General features: G+C 39.0%; 2 protein-coding genes across 2 annotated transcripts; both read right to left on the bottom strand.

Moving 5' to 3' along the window:
* Positions 1 to 6903: 6903 nt before the first annotated feature.
* LOC131150451 (uncharacterized) lies at positions 6904 to 8864 on the bottom strand. The gene is made up of 4 exons (XM_058101175.1): positions 8020 to 8864; positions 7639 to 7846; positions 7397 to 7526; positions 6904 to 7313 (listed from the first exon to the last, which is right to left on the bottom strand). Exons 1-4 carry the CDS (start codon positions 8811 to 8813, stop codon positions 7036 to 7038), a joined length of 1410 nt encoding a protein of 469 aa, XP_057957158.1. The 5' UTR covers positions 8814 to 8864; the 3' UTR covers positions 6904 to 7035.
* Positions 8865 to 9664: 800 nt separating this feature from the next.
* LOC131150450 (uncharacterized) lies at positions 9665 to 13392 on the bottom strand. Its single transcript, XM_058101174.1, has 4 exons — positions 13067 to 13392; positions 12860 to 12961; positions 11649 to 11775; positions 9665 to 10253 (listed from the first exon to the last, which is right to left on the bottom strand). Exons 1-4 carry the CDS (start codon positions 13286 to 13288, stop codon positions 10036 to 10038), a joined length of 669 nt encoding a protein of 222 aa, XP_057957157.1. The 5' UTR covers positions 13289 to 13392; the 3' UTR covers positions 9665 to 10035.
* Positions 13393 to 14692: the final 1300 nt, after the last annotated feature.

Genomic DNA, 14692 nt, shown 5'->3' with positions numbered 1-14692 from the left:
TCCCGCATGCAAGTCAATTTACCAGCTCCCTGTCACAGCTGTTGAAAAAGAAGCCACCCCCATGGGGCCCTGACTAGACAAAGGCTGTCAAATACCTCAAGAAAGCTGCGAAGGATCCACTGCCTCTAACTATTCCATCCACAGGAAATCTTATCCTCCAGTCAGACGCCAGTGATCATTATTGGGGTGCCCTACTGCTTGAAGAAAAGGACAACAAGAGAGCTTATTGTGGACACGCAAGTGGAGAATTCAAAGATTCTCAAAAGCACTATCACACTGTGTTCAAAGAAATAATAGGAGTGAAAAATGGAATTCAGAAATTTGACTTCTACGTCAGATCAAAGCACTTCATAGTTGAAATGGACAATTCATCTTTCCTAAAGATGCTTGAATTCTGGAACAAGATTCTCCCTGATCCACAGATTCTCAGACTGAAAGACTGGTTTTTCAGATATGACTTCTCCGTGAAGCATATAAAAGGCGACCACAATGTCCTCGCTGATACGTTATTTCGCCCCCGGAAAACATCCTTTCTCATAACCACTCACCGAGCCATTCCATTAATTCTCATGGCCTCATCCTCATCTTCACCACCAGATATTCTCTACCTTGGAGCCTCTACCCAAATACATTTCCCGCCAGAAATACCTCCAGAAACCACTGATGTCTCCAAAATCAAATTCTGTGCAAAACCCTTCTGTTACCGCTATGCTCAGACTATTGGCCATCACCTTACCTTCCCGGCATATCCATTCCTTAATCCTTATGTCATCAAGCCGTCATCCTTTAATACTCATGTACTATGGTATCTATGGTATCTTTCTGTTTTGCAGGTACGTGTTGTATTCCTCCCTTTCCAAGAGCCGTATGCTCATCTTAATGATCCAGCCAATCAGAAATCCCTGTTCTGGACTTTCTTCCAGCTGTTCGATCCTCTCTTCATATAGAGAGAGAAGCTGACTACCCTCATGGGTAATCACAACCTCTGGAAGATGGACCCAGCTGAAGCAGCCGTTGTACGCAGTATCTTCATACTTTATAGGCCGTATTTCTACAATCCTACCAGGAACCTCCTATGGTCCCAGAATCAAGCCTACGAATGGGATAAGCTTTACAATTTTCCAAGTACATGGCCAAGCTACAAATCTTCACTGTTGAATCATCTCTGCGAAATGAACGATCTGAAGTTCTGTACCGAGCTCGTCACAGCCATTCCAGACAAAATTCCTGCTCCCAAGCCACCTGACAAGGACCCTCCTGATCCAGATCCTATGGATATAGATGATGAAGACAATCCATGGAAGCAGAAGACGTACTACCATCCGATCCATGGACAGATAATGGATGAGGACTACGTCAACCTCAACCTTTCGCCATCTCACCGAAATCCATAATGGCATGCCACGTCTACTTTATTATCTTTTAAAGTCCACAATGGTGGGCCGTTATTGTCTGCTTGTATGATAAGTTTTCTTGTAAGTCAGAGTTAGTTGGCTTAAAGTCAAGAAGTGTTCCATAATTAAAGGTGGTGGCTTAAAGTCCCATGTGCTGTCACCTTTTAATTATGTCTGTTGTCAGCAGTTAAGTCGTCTTTATCAAGTTGTCAGTTGTCTTTGTGCGAGAGTGACCCACCACCTTTAATTATGCAACACTTCTTGACTTTAAGCCAACTAACTCTCACTTACAAGCAAACTTATCATACAAGCAGACAATAACGACCCACCATTGTGGATTTTAAGAGATAATAAAGTAGACGTGGCTTGCCATTATGGACTTCGGTGAGATGGCGAAAGGTCGAGGATAACGTAGTCCTCATCCGTGATCTGTCCATGGATCGGATGGTAGTACGTCTTCTGCTTCCATGTATTATCTTCATCATCTATATCCTTAGGATCTGGATTAGGAGGGTCCTTGTCAGGTGGCTTAGGAGCAAGAATTTTGTCTGGAATGGCTGTGACGAGCTCGGTACAGAACTTCAAATCATTCATTTCGCAGAGATGATTCAAAAGTGAAGATTTGTAGGTTGGCCATTCATTTCGCAGAGATGATTCAACAGTGAAGATTTGTAGGTTGGCCATGTACTTGGAAACTTGTACAGCATATCCCATTCGTAGGCTTGATTCTGGGACCATAGGAGGTTCCTGGTAGGATTGTAAAAATACAGCCTATGAAGTATGAAGATACTGCGTACAGCGGCTACTTCAGTTGGGTCCATCTTCCAGAGGTTGTGATTACCCATGAGGGTAGTCAACTTCTTTCTCCATGTGAAGAGAGGATTGAACAGCTGGAGGAAAGTCCAGAACAAGGATTTGTGATTGGCTGGATCATCAAGATGAGCGTACGTCTCTTGGAAAGGGAGGAATACAGCATGTACCTGCAAAATAGAGAGATACCATAGATACCATAGTACATGAGTATTAAAGGATGACGGCTTAATGACGTAAGGATTAAGGAATGGATATGCCGGGAAGGTAAGGTGATGGCCAATAGTCTGAGCATAGTGGTAATAGAAGGGTTTTGCATAGAATTTGATTTTGGAGACATCAGTGGTTTCTGGAGGTATTTCTGGCGAGAAATGTATTTGGGTAGAGGCTCCAAGGTAGAGAATATCTGGTGGTGAAGATGAGGATGAGGCCATGAGAATTAATGGAATGGCTCGGTGACTGGTTTTGAGAAAGGATGTTTTTCGGGGGCGAGATAACATATCAGCAAGGACATTGTGGTCTCCTTTTATATGCTTCACGGAGAAGTCATATATGAAAAAACAGTCTTTCAGTCTGAGAATCTATGGATCAGGGAGAATCTTGTTCCGGAATTCAAGCATCTTTGGGAAAGATGAATTGTCCATTTCAACTATGAAGTGCTTTGATCTGACGTAGAAGTCAAATTTCTGAATTCCATTTTTCACTCCTATTATTTCTTTGAACACAGTGTGATAGTGCTTTTGAGAATCTTTGAATTCTCCACTTGCGTGTCCACAATAAGCTCTCTTGTTGTCCTTTTCTTCAAGCAGTAGGGCACCCCAATAATGATCACTGGCGTCTGACTGGAGGATAAGATTTCCTGTGGATGGAATAGTCAGAGGCGGTGGATCCTTCGCAGCTTTCTTGAGGTATTTGATAGCCTTTGTCTGGTCAAGGCCCCATGGGGGTGGCTTCTTTTTCAACAGCTGTGACAGGGAGCAAGTAAATTGACTTGCATGCGGGATGAAGTCTCTAATGTAATTGATGATGCCAAGAAATTGCTGTATTTCTTTGACAGAAAGATTATCATCAGGAAACTGCAATAATTGTTCAGCGAGATGAGGACCTAGACAGATGGTTCCATGGGAAATTTTCATTCCCAGAAAATCAATTTCTTCTTGTCCAATCATGCTTTTCTTTTTTGACAGCATTATCCCATAATGTGATGTCAGTTGGTAGAAATGATCAAGAAGGTGATGATGATCTGCAAGACTTTTTGAGAATAATAATATATCATCAATATAAATCAGGGTACTATGCAGGATAGGATTGAAAATCCTAGTCATCGCCTTTTGAAACAGTGACAGCGCGATCTTTAAGCCGAAGGGCAAGACAGTCCATTGGAACTGTTCATTCGGAATACAGAAAGCTGTCTTGTATCTGTCATATGGGTGAATGCCAAGTTGCCAAAAGGCACCTTTCAGATCAAACTTCGAAAATATTTTTGTTTCTGCAAGATGGATGAATTGTGTCCTGGCTTTTGGAATGGGGAACTTATCATCCCTTATGAACACATTCAATGGCTTGTAGTCAATAACTAATCTCTTTTTTCCTCTGATCTTTTCTGATCTTTTTTCAACATAAAATGCTTGACATGCCCAAGAGGAATTGGTTGGTTCAATGAGACCTTACTTTAATAAAGAATAACATTCTTCTCTAGCAAACTTAAGGTCTGATGGAGTCATTCCCGGATGGGTAGCCTTGGTCAGACTAACATCTTCATTGAGTTTGAAGGGAATGTGGATGAAAAAGTCTGGGTTTTTCCAGAGTGGATGATCATGAATGAACTGATTATGACTTTCTGCACACAATTTAAGGAGTTTGCTTTGAATGGGCCGAAAATTTGGAGGAGAATACGAAAGAGAATAGATTTTGTTTGTCTGGGTAAAAGGTTTGAATTCTCTTTTGTACTTAATTCCAGTGGGAAGAATCCTCAAGGATTTTGAAAGACAATAAACATCCCATCCTAATAAAACATCTTTCTGAGGAAGTGGACTACCGATGACATGAGTCCAAATAATGCAATTAGGAAGGAGTTTAATCCCAATTTTCCTTTTCGAAACCAAGGTAGTAGTAAAAATCTGATCATTTGCGGCTCTAAAGAATTGGGTATGGGAAAACCAACAATCTGATGGTAGAACTTTTGGATTAACCATGGTCTTATGAGATCCTGTACCAATGAATGCAACAACGGGAATGGGTTTACCATATTTCTCAGTGAGGAGCTGGATTTGAACATGAGGACTTATCTGGGAATCTTGAGAAGAGAGAATAGGCTTGGCTAGTTGGATTTGAAGAGTTTCATCTGAATGATAATCATCTTCTGAATCAGAATTTTCTGAATCACTGAGGACGAGAATAGTCTCTTCAATCATTTCTTCTTGTTTTGAAAGAACAGATTCTGCATCTGCATCAAGTTCTTCATTCTGTAATTGCTGGGCAAGCTTTGCAAATTTTGTCCTATTCATCGGGCATTGTTTTGCATAGTGGCCTTTCTTTTTGCAAATGAAACATCGAGGAGATTTATCATGTCCTCGTCGGTTTTTCTTTTTGAAGAATCTGAACTTTTTCTTCTTTCTGTGGTCTTTTTTGGAAAGCTTGTCAGAACCATAGTCTTTAAAATGCTTCTTCTTTTTAGGACTAATGCAATCCTTTTCTTTGCATTTGATCTGCAAGTAGGGCTTCTTGCATTGATTTGTGAACTTATGATTCTGTTTGATCATCTTTGAAAACAATTTATGGGTATCACATAACTTTTCAAGAGCAGTGAGTGCTACTTGATGAATCTCTCCTAATGAGATTTCTTTGAGTGGTCGTGAGAGAGAAGCAATCTTTCTCTGTAAATCTGGCTGGATGTCTTCTGGCAGAGAATTAATGTAAACTTGTCTAAGATTGTCATCATGAAATCCACCAAGAAGATAATATTGCTTGGACATCCTTTGATAATAAAAATCAAGATCTTTTCTTTTTAAAGAACAACATCTCATTTCAAAATATTCTTGTCGAACTTCATTGGCATGAATATCTGGGTCTCCGACGAATTCTCGATAAAGTGTACCCAAAGAAAAAGAGGGAATCTGGGATTTAATGAACGTAACTTGTTTGTATTCACCAAGACTTTGAAACCAGTCTCTTAAAGTTCCAGTAAATCTGGATGTGAACTCAACGAGAACTGATTCTAAAGTATTCTCGGGCTTTAAAAGTTGGAGGTCAATCCATGCACCGAATTCACCAATTCGATCTCTCCACTTAGTTGGAGGTAATCCATCAAAAGAGAACCATGAACCATTGGTCTAATGATGGGGAACCATATGAGGAGTAGTCGAAGTAGCCTCAGAAGATTCTTCCACAATGGGAACTGTGGTGTCAGTCTCTTCATGGAATTCTTGGGTTCTGGATGATCCTGGTTCTATGGGAGATGCCATCATCATATTGGTGAGATCAGTAATCTCTTGATCTGAGGAGGAGGACAATGTTTTAGTGGAAACATCACTGTTGTCATCCGTGGGTACTTCAGGAACAGGGTCAGCAAGGAAAGATGGAGATTGATCAGGTGATACGTTTGGGTTCTTGAGTTTTTGGTCAACAGGCTCAGGGGACAAAGGTTTAACCGGATTTGGAGATCTGTGAGTAATGGGAGCTGATGGAATAAGAGAATGTCTCTTAAAGATTTCAGCAGTGGATTTGAAATGCTTGGAGTAGTCTGGCTGTTTGTAGGATTGAGTTGGTGGTGACTGAGGAATGAAAGAGTATGATGGAGTGTATGGAAAAGCTTTAAGAATGTAGGTTGGTGAGGGAATTAGACAATGATCTCATTCAATTTGAGATACTTGATCTTTGAGCCTTCTGATTTCTGCTTCTTTATCATTAAACATGGATCCAAAGTATCCTGCAGAAATGAATTGTCTGAGCTCAGCATCAAGACTATCAATTCTTCTCTTGAGATCAACATATAAAGCTTCAATTCTAGAATCAAGGTTGCCGAATCATTGATCCATCTGAGTGCCATGATGGATGAGTTTATCAACTTTGTGATCAATGGTGGTCAACGTTGTATTCTGTGTTCTGGCATTCTGAGTTTGTCAGAACACAAAAGAATAATCTTTTGTATCTTCTATAATATTAGATTTTTTTTAATAAAAAATGAAAATTTTGCGATTGAAATGAGGCTAGTTTTTTTTTTTTTATCTTTTCTACTACTACATAATTATTTTTTAAAACGATAGTATCCAATATCCTTTTTACACTCAACTAATCCACTTAAATAATGAGCTCACTCCTCTACCCTTTTTCACTAAAATATTAAGATATTATCTTAAACGGAAAGTCGTAACCTTCAAAACTTGAATCATAATCATTTAACAAAAGATTCTTGAATTTACCATCAATAATTTTTATCAATGGAATGTCACATATCAACCAAGTCGGAATTCAGGCTGAGCCTAGTCTTTTTTTCTTTTTCTTTTTTTCCTACGGCTGAGTTTGTGCTTGACTTTTTCGCCCAACCCTCAACCAATCCCAGCCAAATTTATAGGACTAATCAGTCCTAGTTTTTTTTTATCCTACGGCTGAGTTTGGGCTTGACTTTTTAGCCCAACCCTCAACCAATCCCAGCCAAATTTATAGGATTAATCAGTCTTAGTTAACACATACAGATCTATATGGATAAGAGGATTTCAAGCTAATGTATCATAAAATGCTTACATCAATTGACTTCAAAATAATATCGCCGACTACTTCATACTTGTGATCGTACTAAAAACAAGCAGTGATTTACTTACATAAATGTGTTCTAATTCATAGAAGTTTTATTTCTAGTTGTCCATCTGCCAAAACCCTCCTGAAAAACAATGGGAGTTTTATACCTTTTGTTTGAGTTTTCAACTCTTCTATAGGCCTTCTCAGGAGGTCCCTGCTTGACTCTCACTACCTCAGCCTTAACTATGTGGTGATCAGAAGTACCTCTTGAAGAAATGACACTGTATGATCCAGGAACAAACTTGTATGGCGAGCCCGATGATGCCAAAATGTAATCCACCCTCGTCCCGTATTTGCATGTCCCTTGTACATCTGCTTTTAAAAAGTTCCACATTAGTCGAGCAAACAAACGAAAAAATTACTTTACACAAATGGGTTAATGCAGTATCTCATACTTTGGCCTTCGGCAATGACAAGTCCCAGGTCGAATTCTCCGGCAGAGTCCTTTGCATCTGCATACCCTTTATCCTTCAAGAGCTTCATCACTTGAACCTTCGGTGCTGGCTTTCCTATCTCCTCATAGAACTGCAAACACAATCATCAGCTTAATGTTGGAGAAATGGAGTATTTATCACATACAGCTCAACTTGTGTGGTCGCTGTTTAGATAAAATACCAAAGTTTTGCATCAATTTTACCTTGGCAATTTTGGTCCATCTCTCGGACGAGTAATCGGATCCATCAAGAGAATTAAGCCCCCCTGCCATGATGTGGGGAAAATCATTCGACTTGATTATTGCGTTCACCTGCTTCATCCTCCAGTTCTCATCTAGATGATCAAGCTGGGTGCAGTGGAAGTTGATTTCTCCCATCCGTGGCACATCAATTGTCACCTTTAGCACATTTCTGCCTCCAGCATTACACCCAATTACACAATAGAAGTGCAGGTTATATGGGCTGAACGCCATAGGAAACTTGTGAAAGCTTATGATTAGAGAAAAAGAAGGATTGAAAAGGAAGATTTTGAAATTTAAACCCAATGTGTATACAGAGCAGCAGGGGTAAAAACACACGCACACCTGAAATCTTCGTCATCGACAATCTTATGAACCTTCCATCGCTTAATTGGCCATTTTGACAAGACAGCATTCCCATACTCCGGAGCCCAGCTCTCGGCAAACACGTAATTCATGCCCAAAGCACCAGCCAAGTCAGAGAGGGGTTTCATGCCGTCCTCTTCCACAGCTTTCACGTCTTGCAGGGCCAAGATACCAGCATTCACCTCTCTGAGCACTTCCAGAATGCTTCCACTACTTCTCAGGCTCTCAAAATTCGAAGGAAAACACAGAGGTGACCTCGCTGGAACCCTGCTTCTATCAGTTCTATTGTCTCGGCAGCTAGTTATCATGCTTGACAACCCCTCCCTTTCAACCTCCACAGAGCCAAGTAAACTATCATGTGTTAATGAAATCCCATTCACAAACTTTGCCCAAATATCAATTTCAGTAGTATTCATGACCTTCATATAATCTTTCACTTCAGGACAGAACACAACTGGTTTCGGATCCTCAGGGACAGCAGGTGCAAGGGAGAACATGGCAGCATTGAATGTCGCAATTCGAACAGGCCTCTGCAAAACAGAAGCACCCATTTGTCCATGAAGATGACTTGCACTCCTTTTGCAGCCTGCTTCTTTCAACCAGCCTTTTAAGTTCAGCTTTCTAAACCTCCTGATGGCAAATTTGGCCTTCGGCCGCCTTCGTATCAGCCACCGGATTCTGGAGCAGAGGAACCGGTACTTCCTGCTGGGTGAACTAAACATGAAACAAACTTTACTAGAGCATAAAATTTCTTGTACCTTTGTTGGTTGCATAGAAGTTTCAATGCTCCCCAGCTTTCAACCTCTCCAGTTTGAGATGAGTATGAAAGCAAGTTGAAAGATTTCAGTTTTAAGTAGAGAGCACATGGTGTTTTATGTACTATGTGGAGAAACATAGCAGGTAAGGTGGGGGCTTCTGGTTGAAAATGTGGCTAGAGGCAGAGAAGTTGGGGTATAAAGACAAAAGAAGATACAACTGCTCCAAGGATTGAGGTGAGAAGTTGACAAATGTAGCATATATTATTTTTGAGCGCCAGTCCAAGAGATACACCTAAACCACACCAACCCTAATCCGTGAAACTATGATCCTTGATTACAAGTCAAAACTCACAATTTCCTTATGGTTTTAAAAGAGACTTCTCAGAGCTGCCAATAACATAATTTTTTGACAATCTCACCTATAATGGTTTGCGTAACAGATGAGACTTCGAGTAAGCCAATATTAATGCACTGTAGCCTACGGATTTTTTTTTTTTTTTTTTTTCAAAAGGTTCCTCTCACATACTGTGAGAGAAGTCAAAAAGGTGGAGAAGGAAATGGCAATAATCATGCATTAATTTTTCTCTCAATAATCTTGACCTTTTGCTCCACATAAATTGAGAACAAAGCAGTCAACACAGGCAATTCATCGTCACGGCAATAATCGTGTTAACTTGGGATAAGCACGCTCTCTAGTAATCAGGTAAACAAAAAATTAACAGAAAAAAAAAAAAAAAGGTTAAGAGGATAAGCCATGAACACTCCTGAAAGCATAAACCACCTGAAATCTTCATCTTAAAAGAATTACTTTGGATAAAGATGGAATAATCTACAATGATACTTGGTACATGAGTGGAAAAATACCATGGGAAAAAGCACAAATGATCTATTAATTTCTTGTAAGTACTCCAACAGGAGAAAATAGAATATCAACGGCCTGACTGAAAATAGTGTGTCGATGGCATGACTATCCGTCAACAAATGCTATTGAAAACAAAATGACACTAATACATTACATATTCTCAGCTACACAATTGTAGTTACAATAGATTTTCAATGGGCTGACTTGCAACATCTTCCTACAGAATAAAAAGCACTGAGAGTTGCTGCACACAAGTAAGCTGCTTGCTAGAAGTTGAGCAGCAACAAATGTGCAGACCCAAGGTCCCATTCTGCACCTGGTTGTTCACAGGTTTTGTATCAGGGGAAGAAAGTTGCGTCTCTAACTCCCATATGACTATTCAGCAAACACTGCATCCAGAAGGTTAGAAGGGGAATCATCATTTCCCTGCTCATCAAAAAGTCCATGAGATGCATTCTCCCTTCTAACTTTTCGCTCCTCAATAATAGACTCCCTGCTTTCTGTGCAATAATTTCGTCTCAACTGTTTTGCAGGTCTTGCAGCCACAATAAACTTATTTCCTTCACGAGTTCTCTCAGAGAAACCTGCCCAAACTGAAGAGAGTTACAAAAAGGATTAGACAGAGGATTAAACACAAAAATACACATAATATGTACAAAAACTAATTATATGAGCCAATATTAACTGAAACTTGGATCACTGTGGTACATAGAATGCCACTCACCTCTATTGAATGTCCAGATAATTCAAATCACTGCCACCAACTACTCCCTAACACTTTCCCCACCCCCCCACCCCCCAAAACAAACAACAAATAAAAAATAACAGAACAAAACAAAAACAAACAATGATTTGAGTGGCAAACTGTGAATTATGTAGGAACATAGAGAATTCATGGATTAGAACTTTGAATCTGCAAATTTACTGGGTAGATAGAATGTTCAAGGCTATATTTTTGAAAGCCTTGTGCAGTTACTAGGGTACCACTCTCATGACCCAGTTAACCCAAACTAACCATCACGCCAAACTTTATTACTTGCTAGCATAAGGATATATATCATTTATCAGATAAAGTATGGCCTTTTTCAGGTTTTCTACACACACACACACACATATATATATGTAATGCACACACATACAACACACACACTGTATCACAGCATCGTACACATGAAATATATTATACATCTACAGCCCTCAACTATATTATATTTTTAAAATTTAGCCCTTGGTCCTGCTCCCATTCTAGGTATACTAGGTCCAGATCACAGTATGGGAAGCAGAAACGCTAGACTGCCAAATTGAAATAATAGCTTTATATGTGACAGCACGCTTATTGAAAACAAAATGTCTGGAACTGTTTGGCTCCAAACTTTAGAATAGAATTGGTTCAAATGAAATTTTTGTAAACCAAATAACAGATTGCACAGATATTTGCATTATATGGCATCATGGCTTGTGTTGTAATCATGTAAAGCTGGCATTATGAAGCACAGGGCATGTACATACCAGGAAATTTGATAAAGAGCATTATCCTAGCTACGAAACAGAGTATTAACTATTAAGATTGAGGGAAATGATCAACCAATGAAAGACAAAGTCAGACATAATAGGTACTAATTTAGGAGACAGTTTGATAAGATAAAAGCATAGGAGAAGCTAACTTATTTTGGTTGATGAAAAGAATATAAAACAACTTTGTGGAAACTCTAGTCCCAAAAAAGTGATAAGAAAGCCAGATCCACCGACACATTTTTGGAAATGGGTACAGAAGACTTGTCACAATTCACAACAACAATGAGAATGTGACCATAAAGCATGGGTTGTCAGATGAAAGAAGACAATTACGATGACATAGATGTACAATCAAACAACATGCTGAACCATGCAGAATATCCATGTATAACAGTGTACATCCAAATTCATAAGTAGCCAGTCTATAATTCTAAATTGTAGATGACGCACCCAAGCACCTGTCTAGGAATTACCTCCAAAATGATGTAGAACAATAGAAGCAGCTACTGTTACATTCAGTGAAGCAGTGCCGCACCCATATTGTGGTATATAAACAAAAAAGTCACATATCTCGCATTCTTTAGCCGAAAGGCCAGTCCCCTACAAGATACAGTTATAAATAAAACATATTATTTGATGAATAATTCATTCTTAAGATGCTCTCTATTTCCTCCATTCAAAGACGTGCCTCACATGGGTCTTGCGGGGCAAACGTAAGGAATTTAACATGAATGTAAAAAGGCAAACTCATATGGGAACACAGCACTATCAAGAACTGGGATAACAGATTTTAGCTTAGTTTCAAAATTTTAATGATAGTGGCTACAATGAGATTCAAAACACTCTTGATTTATTTAATTAGTCCGAATGCTAACCAATGTTTTAAAATACGAAGGCATAGGATGAGGTGTTTTGACCCTTAAAAGGCGAGATGTAAGCCTTGAGGAATTGAGGCGTAAGCCTTTTGAGAATTTTATTTTTAGACAAAATATGTAAATAAATTATATGTGTTTTTTAAAAAATAAAAAATTTAAGAAAATCAAAAATAAATGTAAAAAAAAAAATCAAATATAATTTGTAAACTACTTGATCATTTAGAAATTGCTATCTTGAATTTATTATGCATACGGTGAGTCAATGACAAAGAATAGCCATAACAATACAAAGTTCTAATTATTTTCAAGATCTAGAATACAATTCACAACTATTTTGGACAAGTTGCAGTTCAAGAGCTTTATAAATCAACTCATATTTTGACATTCTTTTTATACAAACACGAAGTTAAAAATTTTTAGCAAAATCTAACTTAGCACACCCCACAATGCATAAGCCACAAATAAAGAGGCGCCAAAGACATGACTTTAGTATGGATGCATAAGCTTCAGCTTATAATGTGTTAGCTTTTCTGAGAGTTTGTATTTTAGACTTATCCTCAAGGTGTTTTATGGATGTCTAACCTTGAGGCGAGCCTCATTGAGCCATATAAAACACTGACGCAGACAAAGATATTGCTGGTTAGCATTGTAGAAGCATTTCTGCTTTGTGAAAAGTGAAAACCAATCAGCTTTTGAAAGTGATTAACATCATGGTAACCTCAAGCAGACTGCTTTTAAATTATTTTTTTAAATTTCCAAGAAAGAATAAGCCTAAAATACCATCCAAGAGAAGGACGAGAGATGAGTACCTCGTTGCCGAGCAGGAAAGCAGTGCTCTTCTTGAAAGGATGTTGGTTTACAGCGACGGCCCCATCAGTAATTTCCACGCCACATATATCACAATCTTTCTCCTGAACCAAGACAGGCATTGATTTAATATCCGTCCTATGGAGCCCTAAAATTGAAGAGGAACCAGAGACCCTAAAATTGAGATTGAGAGAGAGAGAGAGAGAGACCTTGAGAAATAGGCGAGCATCAAGGAGGGAATGGAAATGGCGGAACGGAAGATGAGAGGCGGAGCCGTGGCTGCCGAAGGCGTTGAAATCTCTGCGGCCGACGAGTATGAGCTCGGATACGCCGAAGGCGGAGGCGCTTCGAGCCAACGTGCCCACGTTGTGCCTCTTCGCTATGTTGTGCACCACCACATAGCTCTCCGCCGCCGCCGCCGCCGCCGCCATTTCACTCACTGATCCACACTCATAAGTGCACAGAGACGGGCGGAGGTTGGGGTGGGAGAGGGAGAGGAAGTGAGCGCGTGCTCATAACATATTATTTCAATCATACTTTTGTCTTTCGTAAGAATTTATGGTATATTTTAATAATTTTAAATTATAAATTATAAAATACAAGAAAATTATTAATTTTATTTTCCAATTTTTAAATTTTTTCACTGAATTTTTTTAAAAATAAATTATTTATTACATACTTTTTTTTCTTTTTTTCTTTTTTAAAGAATGGCGGCACCTCTATTTATTTATTGATTACCCCTCACTTTTGGCGGAAGAATATCGTAGTTACAAAACAATCAATAAGAGATAACAAAAGACAAACGTTAAAAACCTCCCAAAGAATAACACCAACATCCAGCCAAAATCGGATTACAAGTCCAAACAAAACGAAACAAATCAGGACCTACAAAACAAACCTCACACAATAAAACAAAACAAAAGATAAACAGCAAAAAGTATAAGCAAAAAACCAAAAGGAAATCAACTAAATATACCTCATATAAGTCGTACTCATCTTCTCCAATTTATACAAACCATTGCTAACTCTAGGGAGTTGACTACTATTTGTAAACAAACTATTCCTCCCCATAACACTTTGTCGAGCCAAGACATCCGCCACTTTGTTCCCTTCTCTATACGAATGATTTATCGAAAAATTCACTCCCTCCAATAAACCAATAAGTTGCTCCCAAAATCCCCACAAATACCACAATGAGTACTTCCTGACTCTAATCCAATTAACTACAATATTCGAATCACATTCAATATCGATATAGGTATGACCCAAATGTTTGCTAATTTTTATTCCCTCCAACACAGCTCTCAATTCAGCTTCATTATTTGAACAAGAACCAAAATATTTTGACCAAACATAAAAGAACCTGTATGGTCTCTAAGGATGCCACCGCCACCTGCCGGCCCTGGGTTCCCCAGGCTGCTCCCATTCAAATTTAGTTTCAACCTCCCTTGCCTCGGTTTTAGACATCTCACACTTTGCATAGTTTTAATTCTTCTATTCACAATTTGCACTTCTAGATTCTGCAATACCCGAAAATCAGCATCCTTTAACTGAACCATTTCTGTCATGTTCCTACTCAAAACCCCCACCCAATACTTAATGGAAAGCCACACATTAGTATTACTCTCTAATTTTCCTCCTATTCTAGTTACACATCTCCTTCTCCACAGCCTCCAAACTACTAAATAAGGAATCAAACCCATCAATGAACCCAGTTGAGAGAACCTAGAAGCCCTATTAAACCACATTTAGACTCTTTCTTTCTAACTTTGTTGCCTAAGAAAAGGAACACCTACCTCCACCGAAACCTTCCTTCAAACCTCAAAAGCAAGATC

Source organism: Malania oleifera, chromosome 3 (assembly GCF_029873635.1).
Source record: "Malania oleifera isolate guangnan ecotype guangnan chromosome 3, ASM2987363v1, whole genome shotgun sequence".
In the NCBI taxonomy this organism is placed as follows: domain Eukaryota; kingdom Viridiplantae; phylum Streptophyta; class Magnoliopsida; order Santalales; family Ximeniaceae; genus Malania; species Malania oleifera.
Note: the sequence above shows the minus strand (reverse complement) of the source record. Positions and strands in the feature narration are given on the sequence as shown.